This window comes from Loxodonta africana, chromosome 22 (assembly GCF_030014295.1).
Source record: "Loxodonta africana isolate mLoxAfr1 chromosome 22, mLoxAfr1.hap2, whole genome shotgun sequence".
Classification (NCBI taxonomy): domain Eukaryota; kingdom Metazoa; phylum Chordata; class Mammalia; order Proboscidea; family Elephantidae; genus Loxodonta; species Loxodonta africana.
The window spans coordinates 20,627,765-20,650,401 of NC_087363.1; the positions used below are offsets into that span (position 1 = coordinate 20,627,765).

The 22,637-nt window shown below is 55.9% G+C and overlaps 1 protein-coding gene across 1 annotated transcript in view; it reads right to left on the bottom strand.

Annotated features, from left to right (window-relative positions):
• DNAH1 (dynein axonemal heavy chain 1) overlaps nt 1–22,637 on the bottom strand; it is a 77,344-nt gene that overhangs the window by 35,102 nt on the left and 19,605 nt on the right. The window contains exons 11-35 of the mRNA XM_064274430.1: nt 21,611–21,761; nt 20,574–20,767; nt 20,248–20,473; nt 19,569–19,688; nt 19,136–19,218; nt 17,501–17,642; nt 16,846–17,001; nt 16,290–16,488; nt 15,959–16,212; nt 15,210–15,422; nt 13,628–13,792; nt 13,051–13,172; nt 12,815–12,920; nt 11,992–12,171; nt 11,207–11,347; nt 10,460–10,623; nt 10,133–10,246; nt 9,610–9,798; nt 9,262–9,367; nt 7,684–7,797; nt 6,962–7,111; nt 6,162–6,248; nt 5,844–6,030; nt 1,801–1,892; nt 1,449–1,603 (exon numbers count right to left, since the gene is read on the bottom strand). Of these exons, the coding sequence (XP_064130500.1) occupies nt 1,449–1,603; nt 1,801–1,892; nt 5,844–6,030; nt 6,162–6,248; nt 6,962–7,111; nt 7,684–7,797; nt 9,262–9,367; nt 9,610–9,798; nt 10,133–10,246; nt 10,460–10,623; nt 11,207–11,347; nt 11,992–12,171; nt 12,815–12,920; nt 13,051–13,172; nt 13,628–13,792; nt 15,210–15,422; nt 15,959–16,212; nt 16,290–16,488; nt 16,846–17,001; nt 17,501–17,642; nt 19,136–19,218; nt 19,569–19,688; nt 20,248–20,473; nt 20,574–20,767; nt 21,611–21,761 (3,810 nt within the window). The remainder of the gene's footprint in view (nt 1–1,448; nt 1,604–1,800; nt 1,893–5,843; nt 6,031–6,161; nt 6,249–6,961; nt 7,112–7,683; nt 7,798–9,261; nt 9,368–9,609; nt 9,799–10,132; nt 10,247–10,459; nt 10,624–11,206; nt 11,348–11,991; nt 12,172–12,814; nt 12,921–13,050; nt 13,173–13,627; nt 13,793–15,209; nt 15,423–15,958; nt 16,213–16,289; nt 16,489–16,845; nt 17,002–17,500; nt 17,643–19,135; nt 19,219–19,568; nt 19,689–20,247; nt 20,474–20,573; nt 20,768–21,610; nt 21,762–22,637) is intronic.

A 22,637-nucleotide genomic window follows, 5' to 3' on the forward strand; every position in this document is an offset into this window, starting at 1 on the left:
ACCTAGGGTTCAGGAAATGGTGATCCAGCCCAGGCAAGAGGCCAGGAGAGTTCTCGGGATGATAGGGAAGAGCAATGCCAGGCCAACACCAGGGCAGCGGCCCAGAGAGTGGCTGGCCTGATGTGAGCAAGAGGGTGCGGCCCCAGAGGGCAGGCGGGCTCCAGAGAGGATCACGTGTGGCTGACCATGTAAGAAACGGTCCTGGAGGCGCTTTTACAGTTTTCCGGCAGGTTTGGGGGAAATTAGTGCTTGCTATATAGAACACTGAGCAGATGAAAAACAGAATTATTTACTCCAGGAAAACAGAAAGTTGTACTAGAAGGGAAATGAAATCACTATCACTTGGCTCTGCAGTGAACTTAAAACAAAACAAAAATCTTTCAAAGTAAGGGAGACACTGAATTGATAAACCAAAAATTGCCATAGAGCTCAATGGGAAGAATGGAGTGGGGCTAAGCTGGAATGCAGGGAGGCAGGTTCTCAGCTCCCCTGGGAAGAAATCAACAGTTTCTGAAAGAGGAAAATCAGCCCCACCAGAGCAGGCTTGGGCAGGGAGACGAGGTGGGCCCTGCTCCTTTGCAGGTCAGTCTTGAACCAGAATTTGACTTGTTGAATTATGAAAATGTCCTACCTTGACACATCAAGACTGAGTTCATAAAAAAGCAATTTAAGCTCTTTGTGTGTTGAGGGGGGGAGGATAAAACAAAAAAAGAAACAAAAAGATTAAAAGAGGGAAAGCCCTTTCCTTTCAGTGCAGCCCACGCTCAAAGGCAAATTGGCCAGCAGTGGGCCATTGCTCCTTTAGACTCTTAAAATGCCTCCTGAGGGAACCTCCTGTGGCCATGACCATGCCCCAGCCCCTCGATGGCCACCTGGAACCCTGTCTGCCAGCCCCTCTGGGGTTCCTGAACTTTGGCCAGTGGCAATTGCCTTCCCTTGGGCATCCACGCTCACCAAGACTATGCAAGGTAGGTGTTCTCATTACCCACATCGTATTTTTGGAGAAACTGAAGCTAGGAGAGACCAAGTGACTTGCCTAGCATGACACCGGGGGTCTAGAGGTGGGAAGCAGTTCTAGTACCGCAGCCTCCCTCCCAGCTCAGTGCATGTCCCCTAAAATGCACACTTCGGCCTGGGAGCAGAGGCCCTGAGAGGGGCCACCAGCCTCTCTAGGGGTAATGACGACAGGCAGCATTTACTGAGTGCTTACTTGTGCCAGTGTTCAGGCAATTTCTATGTGTCAAACTCACGTTTTCCTTACTCTAATAATGGTGCCACTTTTATCCTATTGAGGCATGAGGCAAGGAAGTGGTAGATAAAATCCCAGGATTTGGGCTCTAGAGCCCGAGCTCTAACCTTCCACAGGGCTAAGGGAAGAAGAAGGGGCCAGTGGCCCACAGCCCCCAAAGGCCCGGGAACTGGGCAGTAACTGGCGGTGTGTCACTCACCACTCGTGGGTGAGCAGGTCGAACTCCCCGTACAGTTGGCCCATTGTGATGGACTTGGGGTTGAGCACGTAGCAGCTGACAGCCTCATATACGCCGCCACTGATGGACGGCTGCCCTTTCAGAGACGTCATGGCTGCTGCCAGGGTTCTGTAACACTGGGGAGGAGGCAAGCCCGAGACTGAGTTCCTTGACTCCTCAGAGAGCGGGCCTAGAGTGGGATGGGGGGTTCAGGGGACTGGAGGGGTATTCTAGAGGCCGAGGAGGTACAAATGGAGGCCGAGGCCCCTTTGAGGCTGCACCACCCCTCGGGCCCACTGTCTAGGGCCCTGGCTGCCCGCTTGGCCCCACTCACGTTACTCTTGCCGGAGCCTGTGGGTCCGACGAGCATGAGGCCGTGCCGTACCACTGTGGTCTCGTAGAGTTGGATGCACTTGGTCAGGAAGCCTGGGTGGACATGGCAGGGGCCCAGGGGTCAGAGCATGCGCTTGAGTCCTGGCTCTGCCACTAGCTTGCTGTGTGACCTCAGATGGGTCACTGTACTCCCTGAACCTCAGTTTCCTCATCTGTAAAGTGAAGATGGCAATACTACCTGCCTCATAGGTAGGGAAAAGTAAATCCCTAAGCATGGAGCCTGGTACAGCATAGGAACTCCCTAAATGCCAGCCATGGTTTCCGTGTGATTATTAGTCCCCAACTTCCATTTGCCAGTTGGGCAGGAGTCATGGGTCTGCTCAGTGTTGGCTGTTACAGGCACCAGAATCGACTTCAGTCCCAAAGCCGCTGCCCAGCCTGCTGAAGGCACCACCCCGAGTCAGCACTGGCCAAATCCCAGGGACGAAATCCTAGGGTCAGTCAAGAGCTTTGACTGACTGAAACCAGAGATGGAGGGACAGTGGTCAGGTGCAAGGTTCAAGGCCAGGCCCAAGTAGGTGGGGAGTGAGCACATCACTTTGGTCCAAGAGTGGAGGTACTCTATAGCACTGCCAGGTCTGGGGGTTCCTGCCAAAGGGACAGGATCCAATTAGCCAGTGATGGCAAAACTGACCCAAGGCTCAGCTGGAGGACCGGCCAAGTGGAAGAGAGGAGTTTGAGGCTTCAGTCAACAAAGCTACTTGGGTCTAGGTGCGAGGAGCAGGTGGGCAAGAGAAGTGTTAGTGCCACCCTTGGGGCGTGAAAAACAGTGGGCCTAGTAAAACTATCCCTATTCTCAGATGACATAGACAATCCCAAAGGTTCCACAAGAAAGCATCTGGATCTAATGGAAAAATTCAGCAATGTTGCAGGGTGCAAGATCAACACACAAGAATCGATTGGGTTCTTTTACACTAACAGGGAGAAATCTGAAAAGGAAATCAAGAAAACAATACCATTTACAACAGCCCCCAAAATGATAAAATACCTAAGAATAAACCTAATCAGGAATGTAAGACTTATACAATGAAAAATATAAAACACTACTGTAGGAGACTAAAAGAGACCTACATAAATGGAAGGACATTCCGTACTCATATATTGGAAGATTTAATATTGTGAGAATGTCAATACTACCCTAAAAGATCTATAGATAAATGCAATCTGGAGCCAAATTCCAACAAAATTCTTTACTGAAATGGGAAAAAAAACAAAAAAACAAAAAGCCCATAACTGTGAGTATGGTCTGTGAGTTCTGTGTGGCCATTGCAATGAATTATTGAACCCGGCAGAGAAGTAGACAGTGCCATGAGAAGGACCCCTGGTGTCAGAATTGGTAAAAAGGTTGGAGAGTAGAGATATGTCTGACCTCCACCTCAGAGGAATCAGCCTTGGGCTAATAATCTTGATTCTCTATCCTTTCTCTGTGAGGTTGATGGAGGATCTCTGACACCAGCATGTCATTTTTTCAGTTATGACTATTTCTTAGACATAAGCAAACAGCTCATGGAATTGATTTTTCTCGGTTTGAAAGCTTAGAACCATAGTGTCATGGGACAACTTGGTTAATTGACATAATATAGTTCATAAGGCTTATGTTCTACATCCTAATTCGATAAGTAGTGTCCACAGTGGTAAAAGCTTTCAAGCAGTCATCTATTGGTCTCTACTTGTCCAGAGCAAAAGAGGAAGAAGGAAATCAAAGACTCAGAGAAGAAACTAGTCTACAGGACTGATAGCCTACAGGAACCATGGCTTCATCTACCCTGAGACCAGAAGAACTAGATGGTGCCCAGCTACCACTACCAACTAACTATTCTGATCAGAGCCACGACAGATGGATTCTGATAGAATGGGAGAAAATGTGGAACAGAACCTCAAATTCTTAAAAAATCCAGACTTACTAGACTGGTTGAGACTAGAGGACTCTACCATGCTACTGCTCTGAGATATTCTTTTTTAAAATTTTCTTTATTTTGTTGTTATTACTGTTGAGAATATACACAGCAAAACATACACCAATTCAACAGTTTCTACATGTACCATTTAGTGACATTGATTACATTCTTTGAGTTGTGCAATCATTCTCACCCTCCTTTTCGGAGTTGTTCTTTCCCCATTAACATAAATTCACTGTCCCCTAAGATTCCTGTCTAAACTTTCAAGTTGCTGTTGTCAATTTGGTTCCATATAGATAGTTCTTAAAAGAGCATAACGCTCAAGGCAGATATTTTTTACTAGTTAAGCTAAACTATTTTGATTAGGAAGACTTCAGTGAATATTTCTGGTTTAAGGTTTAAAGGTTATCTCAGGGCAATAGTTTCAGGGGTTATTCAGATCTTCATGGCTCCAGGGAGTCTGGAGTCCATGAGAATTTGAAATTCTTTTATGCACTTTCCCCTTTTGATCAGTATTCTTCTATAGAATCTTTGATCAAAATGTTCAATAATAGTAGCGAGGCACCATCCAGTTCTTCCAGTCTCATGGCAAAGGAGGCAGTTGTTCATGGAGGCACTTAGCCACACATTTCATTTCCTCCTTCTATTCCTGACTCTCCTTCCTCTGTTGCTCCAGGAGAATAGAGACCAATTGTTGTGCCTTGGATGGCCACTTGCAAGCTTTTAAGACCCCAGACACTATGCAACGAACTAGGAGGTAGAACAGAAGCACTAAGCACGTTATTAGGCCAATTAACTAGGATGTTCCATGAAACCATGACCCTAAACCTCCAAACCAAGAAACCAAAACTATCCCCTGAGGTCACCATTTAGCTAAATAACAGATTGGCTCACAAAATAAAGAATATTATCTTATCCCCCCCAAAAAATAATAATGGTGGGCCTGGGAAAGAAGCCTTGCAGGGCTGGGCAGGAGCACAGCCAGCTATTAGGCCTAGAAGAGGGCCCGTATGGCCAGGGTGGCCAGGTATGATTCCTGGAGGAGTGCCCCCCTACTGAAGGACTGCTGTGAGGCCTGGGAGGGGAAGAGAGGGCAGCCAGGCCAGGACAGTGGGCGCACACTCAGGCTGTGTGGATGTGTGGTGCCCGGGCTGAGACTCCAACCTTCTATCAGAGAAGAGGAGTTTGGGGTCCAAAGAAGTCTACTTGAGGGGAGTGTCCCCCAGAGCCCTTCTACCCCTGTGGTGGCTTTTGTAACAAGTTTATTTGGGAAAGGCCCAAGTGCTCCTTAGCACAATGACATCAGGAATGTCACCCTACAAGGACCATGGGCAAGTCCAATGACTGGGAGCTTAGTGCTTTCTGGGTGGGACGAAGCTCGCACGCCTTCCAAAGAGGTGTACTGGTTGTGGTGAGGCAGGGTCGGGGGTGCAGGAACAGGCAGACACAGCCTAGCATCTTCCCCCAGTTCATGCATTGAAGCCTGCATTCCCACCTCAACCAGGCAAGGACGGGGCAGAGGAGAGCCCAACCAGCAAGAAGCCTGTGCCTGAGAAGGCACCAAGGGCGGAGACTGCTCCTCAGTGGGAGAAGGGGTTGCAGCCAAAGGCCTGGCCTAATTTGTGAGGTCTTGGGAGGGGCTAGAGTCCCTGGGCGGTGCAAACGGTTAACACGCTCAGCTGCTAACTGAAAGGTCGGAGGTTCGAGTCCACCCAGAAGTGCCTCAGAAGAAAGGAGTGGTGATCTACTTCCAAAATACCAGCCATTGAAAACCATATGGAACACAGTTCTACTCTGACACACATGGGGTCAACTGGAAGTTTTGGTTTTGGAGGCGGAGAGGGGCCAGCACCTGCTTTCTGATCACCTGGCAGGTTCTAGTAAAGGCAGGGCTGTGGATATCTGCCATGACCCTTGGACCACTCGTTGGAGAGCCCCACCCTGCAGCCCACTTTGCGAAGTGCAAGGGACCCTAAAGCTGGATTCCCCTGTCTCTGCCCCCCTGCCCTGGACCCCAGGGGGGCGGAAGCCAGCCCCTCCTCAGGCCTCCCACCAGGACTGTGGGGAGGTGGAATCAGGGGCTCACCCTCCACGGCTTTGAGGTTATTTTTCTCGCAGGCCTTGCGGATGGCCTTGTCCAGGATGCCATAGTCTGTCTCCTCCTCCTTGATGGTGGGAAACAGGTCGGACACGATCCCTGAGAAGAGCTTGAGGTCCTCCTGCAGGAACTTGGGCACGTTCACGTCACGGATGGCCCTGAGGCAGATCAGCTCCTACAGCAGGGGCCACGGAGCCTTCAAGGCAGGCCAGGCCAGATGCCCCCAGCCCTGCAGGCCCTCCTGCAGCTCTGCTCCCTGGGAGCCCCTCTGGATGCAGGCAGAGCCTCAGGGCCTGCCCAGCCCACCTCATTCATGCTGGGGTTTTCTCGCTTGAGGTTCCCGGCAGCTGAGATCACAGTCTTCACAGCTCTCATCCCGAAGTCATAGTGATCCTGTCGCCAAAAAAGAGGAGGGCGTCGTGGGCACTGTCCCTCTTGGAGCTACTGTGTGGGCTGCCACACTCTGTCTCCCACCTGGTACCTGGCCATGCCTCATCGCCCAGATCCCAGCAGCCATGTTGCTTCCCCAGCAGGCCCTGTGCCACCGTCCTGCACACCCCACCAGGGCCAGTGGTCCCTCCTGTAGGCTCTCTGGCGCCCTCTACTGCCCCATCACAATGTCCCTCTCCCTTTATCAAGACTACCTGCAACTCACACTGCAGCCGCTGCTGGGTGCTTAGCCCCTGAGGGTGAGGACTCTGCCTCGGCTGTCCCACTCTGGTCCCCACAAGGCCCACGTGTAGTTGCTTCCCAGCCCTGGGTTGTATGTCTGTTGGTGTCCTAAGGATCAACCCTCCCTTGCACCTGGACTAGCCCAGGTGGTCATCAGTCCCTGGCTCCTGCTCCCCTTCTACTGTGCACTGCATGAGCCTCGCCAGGCTCAGAGCTCCTTAGGACAGACTTCAGTGTCCTCGGCTGAGAAACAGGGATGTAATTCCTATCTCACAGGGTTGTCTTGAGGAGCCAACAAGACAATGCTTCTGAAGCATCTAGCACAGAACCAGGTTTGTGGCAGGTGCTTAACAGAAGGGGAATCTGGAGTTACTCTGGAGGCTGGGGCAGCAGGCAGCTCTCAGACCCTGGCACCTGGTCAGGCAAGGCCTCACCTGAGAGCTAAGCTGCTCAGAGGATAGCTTGAAGGTGGTGGTGATTTTCTTGGCCAGCACATTGGCCTCGTTGAAGCCAAAGGAGTAGAGGGAGATCTCGGCAATCATGGCATAATCTGGAACCATCATGGCCACCGGCCGGAAGAGTGCCTGGGGCACAAGGTGCAGATGTAAAAGGGAGGCCGACTTCACGCTCCCAAAGTACCACCTGCCCTCTGGACTGCCTAGGCCTTGGAAGGCAGCATCCCCTGCCCCTCCTCCCTAACTAATGCTTAAGTCCCCTCTGCGCCATCCCTGTCACAGCAGGGGCTTACACCCTCCTGCAGCTGGACAGCTCTGGCTGTTAGAAGCAGGTCCCTTGGGTTGATCTGAACCTGCCCCCATGTAACGCCCCAGTGATGCCCCTCTTGGCTCCTGCCTTGGGTTTCTCCTGCAGGCCCAGCCTGGGCGGCTCCCATCAGATGCCCATGCACATGGGCAGCTTGACTTCTCCCATGCCCCAAGGCCAAGTCTGGGGACTCCGTCCCATGGCTGGCTGGGAGTGGGCCACAGGACCCCTGAGCAGGAGAATTGCTGGAGAATCACTGTCCCTGACACTCGAGCAGCTATATGTCCTTGCATACACGATTTAGCATCTCTGAGCCCAGGTCAGAGCTCAGATGGTTCCAGTACCCTCCCAACCCCCGCAGCCTCCTGGGCCACCCTGGGCCCCAAGAACTTGCCTTCAGGTTGTCGGGCAGCTCAGTGCGGCCAGCATACCCTGGGTTCATGGTAATAAACACCGCACAGGACGGCACCAGTGGAATCTCAACGCCCTCAAACATGAAACGTTCTACCTGCGGGCGGGGGGTGGAGTTGACTCACTTGGGGCAAATGGTGCCCAGCCCAGCCCTGCCCCCTCCTCTGGATGGTCTCCTCACCCCCTGTTAATGATCATTCCTGGACACAGCTGGTCAGCCTGAATGGACCCCTGACCACAGGCTGGCCTGGCCAGTTCCTCTCTCTCCTTGGGATCTGGCCTGAGATCTTGGGTCCCAGTGGCCACACATGGCCTTGCAGGTCCTGGCTCAGTCCCTCTGGAGGTCTTCACAGCCCTCCTGCACCTTGCTCCCCTACCCTCAACTCCTCACATTGACTCTGCCTAGACTTCAACAAGCTCAGCCCTGACTAGAACCCAGAGTCCTACTCAGCTGCGGCAGCACCTGCCAATGGCCTAGCTCTTGTCCCCTGGCCACCCTGAACAAGACTAGAGAAAGGACGGATGCCTGGGGCTGTCCATACGAGTCAGAGTGTGGAAAGGGACCCCTTCATCCATCCCAGCTTGGCCTAGGAGCTGCTCATAGCCTGAAGTAAGGATGTGGGACTTCCTTACTGGTTACAAAAGTCCCCCAGAGGTCTTAAATGCTAACAAGCGGCCATCTAAGATGCAGCAATTGGTCTCAACCCACCTGGAGCAAAGGAAAATGAAGAACACCAAGGCCACACGACAACTAAGAGCCCAAGAGACAGAAAGGGCCACATGAACCAGAGACCTACATCATCCTGAGACCAGAAGAAATAGTTGGTGCCCGGCCACAATCGATGACTGCCCTGACAGGGAGCACAGCAGAGGACCCCTGAGGGAGCAGGAGATGAGTGGGATGCAGACCCCAAATTCTCATAAAAAGACCAAACTTAATGGTCTGACTGAGACTGGAGGAACCCCGGCGGCCATGCTCCCCAGACCTTCAGTTGACACAGGACAGGAACCATCCCCGAAGACAACTCATCAGAAATGAAAGGGACTGGTCAGCGGGTGGGAGAGAGACGCTGATGAAGAGTGAGCTAATTATATCAGGTGGACACTTGAGATTGTGTTGGCAACTCTTGTCTGGAGGGGGGATGTGAGGATAGAGAGAGAGGGAAGCCGGCAAAAGTGTCAAGAAAGGAGAGACTGAAAGGGCTGACTCAAGAGGGGGAGAGCAAGTGGGAGTAGGGAGTGAGATGTATGTAAACTTATATGTGACAGACTGATTGGATTTGTAAACGTTCACTTGAAGCTTAATAAAAGTTATTAAAAAAAAAAAAAAAGTCCCCCAGAAAGGGTTCTACAAGGGGGGAGGGAGGGAGCAACCCAGTGCTCACAGGTGAGAGGAGAGTGGACGTGGTGGGTGTGGTGGGAGTGGCAGGTATGGTGGGAGTGGCAGGTGGGGCGGGCATGGTGGGCTTGGTGGGTATAGTTGGAGTGATGAGGTGGCAGACACAGCACTGTGGGTGCCACAAGGGCTTCATGGAGGGGGTCGTGCCTACCCAAGGCTCACCCGCTGTTGCTGCGCCTTCTGGATGGTGGTGATCTGCTGTGCCACCACAGAGAGCACCTCGATATCAATGCGATTGAACTCATCGAAGCAGGCCCAGGCCCCAGCACTAGGGAGGCAAGAACGCTGGGTGGGTTCAGGGCCCCCTCTGACTCCACTGGGGAGGAAGGCCTCAACCGCGACCTCCATCAGCTCAGTCACAATCCACCGCCCATCAGGGGCAAGACTTTGGCTCTTGTTATCCCATTCCTCCTCTCTACCATCCTTCAAGTCTCCTCTGGGAAGTGCCCTCCCTGGAGAGAACACAGCCCTCCTGCCCTACCCTGTGCCACCCTCACCCCTCAACCTCACCTGGCCAGGCCCTTGAAGAACTTGCCCATGGCCATGAAGTCCAGCTGGTCAGAGCAGTTGAACACAACTGTCTGGATGGCCAAGGCCTTGCCCAGATCCTTGGTGGTCTCAGTTTTCCCAGTGCCAGCTGGGCCTGCTGGGGCTCCCCCAAACTTGAGGTGTAAGGCCCCAGTCAGGGTCAGGTAGCACCTACAAGACAGAGAGGAAGGAGGTGGAGGCCACACACTCATGGGCACTCCCCTTCCTTGAGGTTTCCACAGACACAAGGAGAGCCGCCTCCCCTCAGGGCCCCAGGTATACCCTGGCTGACATAGGTATGGGTTGGAGCCCTCGGCCACCTTCCCACTGCCGCACCCCCCACCCCACAGCCCCGCACTCCACCTGGGGTGGCCAACCTTCGGCCATACTTCACTTCCCTCACTTAAAACCCAACTAGAAACCCAGTTGCTACTAAATACAGGCAGCAAGAGGAAACGACCGATGGCTTTAGAAGAGCATCACGCACTTTCTAAAGAAGTCTCACCTGTCGGTGAGGGGTGTGATCACCAGCCGCCCGCTGTTGCCCAGGTACTCGTAGCCATAGATGAACTCAGCGTTCACGGCGCGGATGTACAGGTCGTCATTTGTCCAGTAGTACCTGCATCACAGGGAGGTGGGCTCCTGGGCCATGGGGGTCATGGCCGGGAAAAGGGGGTTCTTTTGGGGAATAAGGGCATCAGCACGCCCTGCCCAGCTTGTCCCAGGGCCTCAAGGGTAGGGACCAGCCTATTGTCACTGACTCTCTGCCCTGCCCAGCCCCTCCTGGCAGCAGCTCTGCTACCTGGGTGACCAGGCTAGGCTCCGCCCTCACCTCAGCTGTGAGATCCAGTCGAAGTCATGCACGCTGACCACATTCTCCCGTATCAGCTTGCTCACCACATCCTTGGCGTGGACCTCAATGACGATGAGCGCCGACAGCACAGCCCGTTGCATGCGGGACAGCTTCCCCCGCACTAGGGCCACCAAGTCACTGAGCTGCAGTTAGGGGGAAGGATGCTGTCAAGGGTCGGCATGGGTCGTATCACAGCTAGGGTCCCTTCCCTTGAACAGAGCATGGGCTTCAACCATGAACAGCCCTCTATCTTGGGGGCTCTGAGTCAGCAGGTCTGGGATGGGAAGGGAGCAAGAACTAGGCACGGGGAGGGCGGGCAGGGTATGTGGACACGGCGGGAGAGGGCCAGGGAAGTAAGTAAAAAGGAGGCACAGCATGGTATCTGCCTCCTGTCCAAGTACGGTGCCCACCTGAGCCTTCGAGGGTCATGTGGTAGAGCTTGGGTGAAGAGCTGAAGAAATGAGTGTGGCAAGGTGTGGTGCACAGAGCAGGGATGGCCCCAGGTATGTGGCTCCCTCACTGACCAAGGGGAGAGGGGCACCCCTGGTCCCCTGGTTCCTTTGCTGGTGGCTGGTTGCAAGACACTCATTTTTAGGGGTGTCTGACTTTCTGCTCTTTGGACCCAACCCCAGGCTTGATACAGGAAAAAGCTCCTTGAGGGACTGAGCTCTCCCAGGGGGTGTGGGTGTGTGACTGGGAAGCAGACAATGACCACTTGACACCTACCTGCTGGGCGAGCTTGGGGAAGAGCCGGCTGCTGAGGTCGCCGACCTCCAGAGCCTCGGCTACCTCCATGGTCCAGTAGGTCTGGCACCCAGCGATGGTCACCTGGCCAGGCCAGTTCAGAACCCACTGGGTCCTGGGCATCTGGGAAGATGACGCAGGCAGGGCTGACCCAGGCAGCTGCCAGCCCTGACCCTGTGCCCTCTCCTCCTCTAAATGTCATCTGTGCTACATCTGGGCTCAGGTCGTTAATTCCACTGTCCCTCAAAAGCATACAAGCCATTAAGCCTTGGGCCTCTCAGGGGCGGGCAGAACCATCACTTCCTCAGCAGAAGAGACTCGGAGCACAGGGGTGGGGGCCCAGGACCGGGAAACGCATAGTCCTGGGTTCAAATCCTGGCCCCGCCACCTACCAGGCACATGGCCTTAGGCGGAAAACATCTCTGAACTATTCTGTAGGATGGGGCTTGGTCCCACCCCCGCTGCTGGTGTGGGCTAAGAGGTAATACAGACAAAGGTCCAGCCCAGGCCTGGCACATAGCACATGCTCAGAGCATGCCAACCATTATGATGGCTGTTACGAGCAGGCCTCACTTTCTGGAGCATGTGTGGAAAGGAAAGTTTCCAGATTCCTCCATGAACACCCTACCCCCAGAGACCTGACTGAGAGGAGCAGCAGTCAAGGCTGCACCCTGAGGATGAGGCAGGCCACCCAGCTACAGTGAGTGGGGAGAGTGAGGTGCTGCAACAGCACCTAAAGGAAAGGGCGCCCAGTTGGAAAGACTCACCGTGGGGTAGGCCTTGATGGCCCGCTCAATGAAGTCACGCACGCTGGCTTTCATGCTGTTCTCCACCTCGCGCAGCCAGTCCTCCACGTTGCTGGAGGGGTAGATGGAGGAGGACAGCTGCACCTCCTCACCCTCCGCCGAGTACATGTGTGTGATCTCCAGGTCCTCCTGGAACAGCAGCTGTGGGCAGAAGGAGGAAGGGAGGTCACCCCAGAAGGGCCCAGAGGCTCTGTCCACAGCCTCAAGGCCGCCCCTGCCTGTGCCCTGCACCCTTGAGAGAAAATTCTACCTCCAGTGGCCTGTGGGCCCCGCCCCACCTGAGTGCCTATCTTGCTGGGTCTTCCCTGACTGCACACGGGCAGGATGGGTCTATCTTGTCCCGGCTGTGGCCCAGCCCTGTCCAGGCCTGGCCTGAAGCAGGCACTTGGGGAAGGAGGTTGAGCCCACCCTGCTTGCCCCCTGGACCCCACATAGGCCTATGTGGCCTCTCTTGCAGACGAGGGGAGGACAAGGAGGGTCAGGAGCCTTCTGGTCTCGTGCGTTTCCTGACCCAGCCAGCACATCAGTGTGTTGAGCACTGGGCTCCCCTGGTTGAGCTGGGATCTGAGGGCTCCTCAGCAGGGCTCCCCAGCCCTGAGCTCAGGGTTTTGCAGCTGACCTTCCTCCCATAGGCCCTGGGTATGTCTCTGAGGGTCAGAAATTTCACTTGCCACCTCATTTCCCACTCAAAGGGCTTCAGGCAAAAAAAAAAAAAAAAAACGTTGTTTCTTCCTGGGGAGGTGGCCTAGCTCTCCCAGCCCCAGCCCCGGGCCTAGCTACCCACCCGGGCAATGTTCTCGAAGCACTTGCGCAGATGGGGCTGCACAGCCGTGGGGTCCTTTGTCTGGGACAAGATCTCCAGGAGTTCGTCGTCTGACAGGAAGTAGAATCTGCCAGAGGAACAAGGGTGAGGGCCCTACAGCCACTGACATCCCTACGCCCCAGCCTAGTCAGGGCATTTGTGACCCCAGCCTGGCGGGCAGGCATTGACAGAGTGGGCCTGGGTCCAGTGGCACCCACCTGGGGAAGGCACTGCGCTTGGTCTCCAGGTACTCGCTGAGGCCCTTCTGCACCAGGTCCAGCAGCTTGTTGCAGTCCCGAAGGCTATCCAGCAGCCTCTGGTCAGCACACACATTGATGACCTGCATGGCCCAGCCAGGGAGAGAAACTGGAAGTGAGCGCAGTCCACTGAGTGAGGCCACGGTGGGCTCACCAGGGAGTGCTCACATGGGCCAGAGACCCTCAGCTGGGCCCAGGAAGGAAAGGGGGCAGGAAAATTGACCCTTAACCAGGGGCTGTGTCCGTCAGCCCTGCCAACTCCATAGAAAAAATTCTATAGTCAAAAACATTGAGGGTTAGACAAAGCCAAGCCATTTGCTTCACTTCAGGACTTAGCAGGGCCTTTAAAATGCTAACCCAGATTTTGAATCTCCAAGAGGAAAACCATCAACTCAGGAAGACACAGGCAGAGACCAAGGCCTCAGACTTATCCTCCAGTCTTTCTTGTTCCAAGGGGGAAGAGAGCAGGTCACCCCCAACAAGGTGACCAGGGCCCTCCGCGGCCCCAGCTGCCCCCTCCCTCCTCTGCTGAGCTTGCCTCCCGGTTCTCATAGGCGTTCTTCATGATCTTCCTCCAGATCCTCTCCATCGTCTGGTAGCGCTTACTCTCCACGGGCAGCTGCCGGTTGATGTCCTCAGAGCTGAAGATGGGCTCCAGGTAAAGCCAGGCACGCTGACAGATCAGCCACTCCTCCAGCACCTCCTGGGTGGGGGGTGGCGGGGGGGGGAGGTCCCAGCTGGGCAGAGCGCTGGCACCAGGACCAGTGTCTGCAGGGAAACTTCTAGATTGTGCAGTCAGCCACAATGCTCCAGAGAACAAAGAGGCTGCAAGGACACCTGCCCTCCAGGGAACCTTCAAGTCCCCCAAGGAATGCCCAGGCTTTCAACAAGGCCAGGGGAGTTGCTCTTCCCTAAAGAATTTTTTTTTTTTTAAAGAGAACTGTACCCAAGGTCTCACCAGCAAGCCAGTGCATGGAAGACCGAACCAGTCTCCTTTCCTGGGAGGACTTCTGGCTCCATCAGCCTGGGATTCCCTGAGGTTTACTGGGACTTTAGTTTGAGATTCCCAAAATACGTTCTGAAACATCAGTCCCAAGAGTGACCCATCTTCAAAACAAGCCACTTTTCCCTTCTCTCTCCAACCCCTCTTTCAGGATTTGTCTTTTGTCTTCCCCTACCAATTCAGACTCATTCACTCACTCATTCACTCATTCATTCTCTGTGTTATAAGATGTGGGCTCTATGTTGGGCCTAGCATCAGCAGAAACAGAGGGGAGCAGGGTGTGACCCCTGCCCTTAAGGAGCCCACAGTCCAATAGAGGCCAGCCCTGCCCTGACTCACCAATGGCCCTGCATGTGTGATGGGCTTTGTAAGAGGCACAGACAAGGGTCTCAGTGGGAACACCTTGGAGGAGATGGAAGGTAGGGATGGAATTTCAGGTGGAGGGAACAGAGTGGGGAAGGGAGGGAGGCCCAGTGACAGTGCTGACCATCTCCAGATGGTTGACACAGATACACCCTCCTCACCCAGCTTCCAGCCTTCACAGGAGGTTTCTGAACAGCTCCCAGGAAGGCCTCATGGAAGGGGCTGTTGGAATCACACCTGCAGACCGGGCCCTGGGGTTGTCCTCCCAGGCTCTGTGGGCAGCCCCTGCCTCTGGCCTCAAGAGCCCTGGACAAGAGCAGCCTTCCCAGTGCCCTGGCCCCCTGACACTGAGGTAGCTTCAAATGAGATAGGAATGGGAGGCTCAGGGCAGGACTGGGGGGCACTGAGGAGCCTTGGGAGCCTTGTGGAGTTCAGCCCAGCAAGCCCAGGACTGAGAGGTTGCCCCAAGCCCAGGCAGCCCTTTGGAAGCCTAGTGGCAGCCCTCATGCCCCTCCTTAGTCTCATTTTTAGACCAAATGCTGGCCCCAGCCCCACATCCTTAACTGCCTCCTCCAATAGCCGAGCTTCTGGATGGAGAGAACCACCCTAGTTGCCCTCTGCATGGAGAGCCGGGTGCTGTGCAAATGTGGGCACGTCACTCCACTGCTTGGAGCCCCACCAAGCCACCTTACAGGACAGAGCACGGGATCCCTCCAAGCAGGGGGGCAAGGAGGACAGGTGAAGGAGGACCTACCTGGGTCAGCTTCAGCTTGTTCTCCCAGGAGTTGATGCGTTGCTCGAAGGGCTTCTTATAGGGTGAGAAAGACATGCTCTGGGTCATGACAATGTGGTCGTCGAGCAGCTGTGAGGCCTCATCTGGGCTCTTGAGGATGTAGGTCTCTGTCTCCTTGTAGGGCAGCACGTTGAACAGGATGGTGGCCCACTCCTTCTCCATCTTGTCCAGTGCCTGCCGCAAGGTGGTCAGGGAGGGGTCAAGGCTGGGGCCCAAGGATGCCAGTGGGCAGGGAAGAACAGGCCTGGTCATGACCTTCACAAGGGCCCCTCTGCAAATACTCTCAGGCTGTCTGTTCAACAAGACCCCCATGGGCCGTTGTCTGAATTCAGGGGCTACTCACTCTAACACATGTATACCACATGCATATAACATATATGTGCATGTATATTGGGAGACAGCCAAGGTGCTGGTGAGGAGTATGGACTCTGATTCCAGCCGCAACCCTTAGAAGCTGTGTGGCCTCAGCCAGCTGCTGATCTTCTCTGAGCCTTAATTTACTCATCTATTAAATGAGGATGAAGCAATCAGGTCCTTTCTGGGGGTCTTGGTGAGGAGTGACTGAGGAATAGCAGTGATGGTGGACACTGTGCCAGGTAATTCGTATACATCATTCACTCACTCAGTAGCATCTACTGTAACCCGTTCCTGTCCTGCTCCCATGTGACTGTCATAGCAAGGGCTGGAGGGCAGGCTGTCGGGCCGCCCACCTGCTCAATGGCGTACTCCTTGCCAGCCACCTCGGCCACCTTGCTGATGCTCTCGATATGGTCCTGCAGATTCATTTCGAGGCAGCGTGAGAAGGTCAGGTTGGCCTTGGGCCTGACATTGATGTTGATCTCATTTGACAGCATCTCCCAATGCCGGTTCCGCATGCCAGGGTTACGCAGTCCCTGGATCAGCGGGATGTATGGCTTGAACTCCTCAATGCGGGCTCGGATGTCCAAGGCCACCTCCTGGCAGGCTACCGGGCAGGGGTGCAAGTGTGAGAGTCAGCTGGCACAGGCAGAGCAGGAATGGCGGGCTGGCTGGGACACCTACCTGGGATGTCCTTGAACTGCTTCACACACTTGTGCATGGTCTTGAAGGACTCAATGACGTTCTTCTCCAGCTGCTCTGCGTCAATGGCTGACAAGGGATCATTCATCCAGCTCTCAGACCAGCGCAGCCAGTCAGAGGCTGTGGTCCAGAGGTCCAGGTAGGGCTGGAACTCCTTCACCATCCGGGAGAGCTTGTCATACTGCAGGGGCAGAAGGGCAGGGCTGGGGCTGCTCGGGATGCTCCCTACTCCCTCTCCACGAGGCTCCTCGTCTCATTGCTGCTCCTGCTCCCCGCCACTGGCTGCTGCCCCCAACCCTGCTGCTCTGGACCCAAGCCTGGCCTCCCTTCTTCCCGCCCCCTACAAGCTCAGGGCTCTGAGCGGCAGACCCTCAGGCCTCCTGAGAGCCAGGGTTGGGGTACATCCTCTCTGCAGCCTGCTTGGTCCTGCCCCCAAATGCCAGGGCCCTGCCATCTGGCATCTGGGTTCTGACATGGCTACAGGCATCATGGACTCTTCCTTGAGCCCGGGGCGGGGGGGTGCTCGCAGGAGGCCTACGTTGGTGATGGGTGTGCCAAAGATGCGCTCGCGGTTGTTGTACAGTATCGCCAGTTGCTGGCAGTCCTTCAGCTGCTTCTTGACACGCCGTACCTCGTTGGCGATCTCGTGAGCTCTTGCAATTTCCACATGGGTGGAGAAACCAGCTACCACCAGCTGTGGGCCACGGGGCAAGGGGTCAGATGCCTCTACAGCCCTCTATCCATGCCCACATGTCCCCCCACACACCTAGGGACCTGGGCTCTCAGGCATTGCCTCTGCCCAGCTCTGAGGGAACTGTGCTCTCCTGGAGTGAGCAAGTTCCCGGTCCACCACAGGCAGGCGGACCATCCCCGTAGTAAAGTGGCAAGGTCAGAGGGAGACCCAGGGCCCTGAACACTGTGCCTACTGCCCACTGGAGTGACAAGGGCAACAGAAGTGTCAGAGCTCTTTACTCCTCTGAATTTTCCTGTGTTCACTGCCAGGCCACCTCTCTGGCCTTTCAGCTCATTCATTCAATTTGCCCATCAGGTATTTACACAGCTCTTCCTGGATGCAGGAAGCGGGCCAGACCCTGGAGAACTGGTGTGGGGTGGGGCGGGGGGCGGGGGGCGGGGGGGCGGGGGGGCGGGGGGGCGGGGGTCGAGCGCAGCACAGAGCCCTCAGCCAAGCCCACCTGCAGCCCCTCCAGCTTCTCCTGGAAGTTGTTCTGATCCATGATCTGGATCTTGCGGAACTTCTCCTCGTCTTCAGCGTGCTGCTGCCGCACCATCTCCATCTGCCCGAGGATCTTAGACGGCCAGTTGCTGGCCGCCCACCTGACCGGGATGGGGTGGGAGTTGGGGGAGACACCACAGCTGAAATGAGGAGGTAGAAGGGCCCAGGCAGGGGCACCTGGGTTAAGCAGGGGGTGGGGGACATTCTCAGACTTTAGGCATCTGGGTGGAGCCAGGTGGGCTGGACAATGAAAGCAGACATGAACTGGGAGGTCGTCTCCACCCTGCCCTGCCCTGCCCTGCAGAGCTGTGGCCACTGTCCAGTGAGATGCTGATCCAAATGGCCCAGTGCAGTGACGGGGGTGGGGGGCTCCAGAAATGAGAGGAGTACGGTGACAGGGGGCTCCAGAAATGAGAGAAGTGCAGTGACAGGGGAGTCCAAAAATGAGAGTACAGTGACAGAGGACTCCAGAAATGAGAGGAGTACAGTGACGGTGAGGGGGGCTCCAGAAATAAGAGGAGTGCAGTGACGGGGGGGGCTCCAGAATGAGAGGAGTGCAGTGATGGGGGGGCTCCAGGAATAAGAGGAGTGCAGTGATGGGTGTCCAAAAATGAGAGGAGTACAGTGAAGGGGGGCTCCAGAAATGAGAGGAGTGCAGTGACGGGGGGGTTCCAGAAATGAGAGGAGTGCAGTGACATGGGGTGGGGAGCTCCAGAAATAAGAGGAGTGCAGTGATGGGGGGGTCCAGAAATGAGAGGAGTGCAGTGACAAGGTGGGGGGGGGTCCTCCAGAAATGATAGGAAGGGTGCTGAGTGCTCTGCTTAAGCCCAGGGTTCCATGGGGCCTCGGCCTTAGATGCAGCAAAGCAAGGGCCCCCAGTCTGCATTTCCTTGGTGACTAGCCAGGGCCACAAGGCCAGCTTCTTCCTATCAGATCAAACCTGCTTTGGTGGACACAGGGGTCTGTGGAATTCAGAAACCTGCAGCTGACCTGGGGGTGCTGAGCCTGGGGGAGGTTCACCCCCTGAGTACCAGGGTGCCCTGTCAAGCCAGTGCCGGTGGCTCCTGGGCAGGGGACCCAGGACAGTGCAGTCCTCTCCAGGGTTCCGACTCCTGGTGGCACTTCCAGTCTGTGAGGATGATGCAGGGCTGGGCCAGGGTCTCTGTGGTCTCAGTAAGGCTTGGCTGAATGGGGCCCCTGGAGCCATTCCCCACAAGGCTCTTGAGCCGAGTGGGGACAAGTGCCCCTCCCCAGGGACTTCCCACCAGGCTGGGAGTGTCTCAGTGCTCCCAAGGACCCCAAGGGTCCCAAATTACAAACAAAGGGTCTTAGGCCAAGGGCAAACACGTGTGTGTCAGACTGACAATGGAACAGAGACAGGGTGGGTGGGGAGAGGAGAAGGGTCCCAACCCCGGAAGGCTCCAATGCCCTGGCTGTGCGTGGAGCCCTGGCCTAGGGCACCTTGGCATTTCTGGTGTGACCGCTGTGCACCCTGTGGCGGCCACAACGTTGGGAGCCCTAATGGTCAGCACCTCCTCGCCAACCTCCTGCTGTCCATCCACCTGCTTGGCATGGAGACCACATTCCCGCTCACTTGTCATTGAAGTCATCTGTGCTGAGGTTGTACAAGAATTCATCCATGACCTGGTAGTCATCCATGACCTTCACAATTCGCTCCTGCACAGACAGGGTGTGATGAGAAGTGCAGGTGGGGGTGACTGGGACCGGGCTCCCCAAAGTGGCCGGGTCCTGGGGAGAGGCTGCTCTTCTCCAGAGAAGGGAGGCTGGGGTAGGGGAAGAGGCAAGTGGTGCAAGCCCAGCATTGGGCTCCAGTCTTCAAGGCCTGTGCCTGCCACACTCTCAACCTCCAGACACCACAGCTCTGAACCTCCAATCTCTCCAGCCCCATAACTCCCTGAAACCCCACCTGTGCCCCATGTATCCATCTCACCTCCAGTTCTCTGGCTCCTGATCTCCCAGGCCCTGAACAGTAGCCCCAGGCCCCCAGCCCCCTCGTACTCACTCACCTCCAGCCCCACCAGCTGCTCCGGGATGCCCTTCATCCACTCGCGCAGCTCAGCCAGCTCCTCGATGCTGTTGGGTTTCTCGTAGATCTTGCGGCTGATGCTGCGGAACTCCTCACAGATCTGGCAGCGGGAGGCGGGCACTGAGAGGCAGTGGGCCCCTCCCTAGCCTCCCTCGGGACCTGCTCTGCCTTCTGCTCCTGGTGTCCCCCACCCCACCACAGTCTGTGGTGCTTTCCAGTAGGGGGTGCTCCCTGCCACCACAGAGCTCACCAAGAGCTGAGTCCCGGAGGTGGGGGAGGATCACCACAGGGCACACATCACTCCCCCCCCCCCAGCCTCCTCTGGCCTCCCCAACACACCCCCAGGACTCCTGAGGTTGCACTTGGGCACCCTCTGCTCCATGCAGTGACTCATCACAGGGTGTCTTTCATCAGGCATCCCCATGTCTCTATGACTCTGGAGAAGGAGGTAGCACCACCCTCTTCCTGGGACCTCCAATATGGGATAGCTCCCCCAGACAGGGATCAGAGCAGGGTGACTTTCGGTTTCTTCCACTGGTCTGGCGTCTACACACACACCCTGGCCCTGACTGGGAGCATCTTACTAGCAGGAACACTGCATGCATGCGAGGGTGCATGTGTGCTGCATGTGCCTTGGAGCCAGGCAAGCAGGCACTTACAGCGTCCACCTCCTTGTGCAGGTTCTTGGCCAGGATGTCCAGCATGGAAGTGGCCAGGGCCTTTCGTTTCTTGGACAGGCTCTGCTTGACATTATCAACGTTGATGAAGAAGGGCCCGATGATAAGGCTGCTGGGCAGCGAGTTGTCCAGGATATCTTTCTCCCGGAGGTGGGTGAGCACCACCTCCCGCACCTCCCCTGCTGACGGGCACTGCGTCTGGTAGGCCCTGGGAACCACGGAACATGCGAGGGGGCAGAGGGTGGTGAGGAGGGTGGGCAGGAATCACAAGCATATACACACACGCAGACACACACACACGCACGCACTTGAGGAAGGTGCTGATGTCATTGTTGTGCAGCTCCAGGTACTTTCTGTACTCCCTGGCGTAGGCCTGCAGCGGGATCATGGCCTTGCGCATGGCGCTGGCGATGACAGACCGGAGCTCCTCCACCAGTGGCTCATGCAGCCCCACCGATTCCAGCAGGGGTTCGCCGCTGATGAAGATGTCCTCCATCACCATCTTCGAGAGGGAAGGAGAGGGGAGGGAAGATGGATGAGCCCTGCGGCAGATGGGCAGAGGGGTGGAGACAGGGAGTCCTTGCAAAGGAAAGAGGAGAAGAGCGGCAGGGTGTGATCCAAGACCAAGTGGGTGTCAGTGTGGCCAAGGGCAGAGAGCACGGTGTGTAAAGGGGAGGGGGGCGGGTTTGCTGTGGTGTCTCTCAGTGGGGACTGTGGACCAATACAGGGCAGGACCCCACTGTGAGGCACAACAAGGGGCAGCATCTTCCTCTGCCTGTGCCTGACTCAGCCCAGTGCCAAGGAAAGCAGCAGAAGGGGCGAACAGGTCACTGATTGCTCTGATTGACCAGCAAGGGAGACAAGAGGTGGCTTAAGTCACTTGACTCCCTTGGGCCCAAGGGAGTAGACTGTAGGCAGCTGGGAGTGCCCACAGCTGTGGTGACGAGCTGGGGCCTTTGACAAGAGATTCTGTGTGTGGAGGTCAACCTGTGACCACCTCCTGAGATAAAGGGTGGGATCAAGAGGGTGAGATCTGGAGTCAGGCCGGGGCAGAAGTGGTGGAGTGAGTCCAGGATGAATTGCAGGTCTGACACCTAGCAGCTATGTGGTCTCAGGCTAATGAATAAACTTCTTCAAGCTTCATCTACACAATAGGAGTGTTACTAGTTCTCACTTTAGATGATGGTGAGGGTTAATGAGATACTCAAGAATTAAGGAGTTGAGCACACTGCCCACCATGGGAGGTGGTGCTAAGGCTTCACTGCTCTAATACTTGTGGTAGCACCCTGCTAGTGCAGCCCCTAGCAGCCCCAGGCAGCTGGCCCCATCCCAGCACAGCGGGTACCTTTTCCAGCTGGGGCACAGCATGAGTGGCCAGGATGCCCTTGTCGAAGAGATTGAGCAGTGCTGTCTCAAAGTGTTCCAGTGGTGTGCTGTAGTGCACCCCCGAGCTGTCCAGCACCAGGTCCACGATGAACAGGGGGTTCTTCCGGGGCCTGCAGGGCCAATAGCGGTGCTGACTGTGGCCTGGCTGGGGGCTTGAGGAAGCCTGCATGCAGGAGGCCCAGCCTTCTGCCTTTCCTGCTGGCGCCATGCTTCTTGAGTTTCTCCATACATGACATGTATCTCCTCTTTTCCCCAGAAGCCTCCAAGTTACCAGAGAGAAAGAACCCAGACCAGCCACCCAGGCTCCTACACTCCTGCCAAGTGCCCAGAGGCCTGCTGGCCCTCCAAAGAGGAAGGACCCCACCCCTGGCCTGCGGTCCTCAGGGCAGGTTGGCCAGGCTCTAGATGCTTGCAGCCCCACACTCTCCCTGGGCACCTATCCATCCTTGGCTTCAGAATCCAGAGACATTTTTACAACCCTCAAGCCTGACCCTGGCCTGGGCCTCCCCTGCCACCCCTGGCCAGCCAGCCGCCCTCCTAGACTCCTGATAGGCATCTCAAACATTCCATGTTCACTGTGGTGCTCTGATCTCCCTCTCCCACCAGCTCTTCTTAGGGCTCAGTGCTCAGGCGAAGACCCTAGGAGTCACCCCTGAATCCTCCCTTCCTCTGCCCCACACATCCTCCTGCAGCCAGGCCCCGAATCTGCCCCTTCTCTGCCCCACCAAGTCCAAGCACCCATCACCCATCACCTAGATGACAACAAGGGCCTTGGTCTGACTTCCCTTCTGCCTCACTTGTCCCCCCAAATCCAGAGTACCTTTATGGAATGCAAATCAGATCACGTTTGTTACTCCCCTCGGATGGCTTCTGACCACAATTAAAATAAACCCAGACCCCGGACCATGGCCCCAGGAGGCCTATGTCATCAGGCCTGGTCCCCGCTGACCTCTCCCACTTCTCCCTGACCCTCCTTCCTGCCCTCC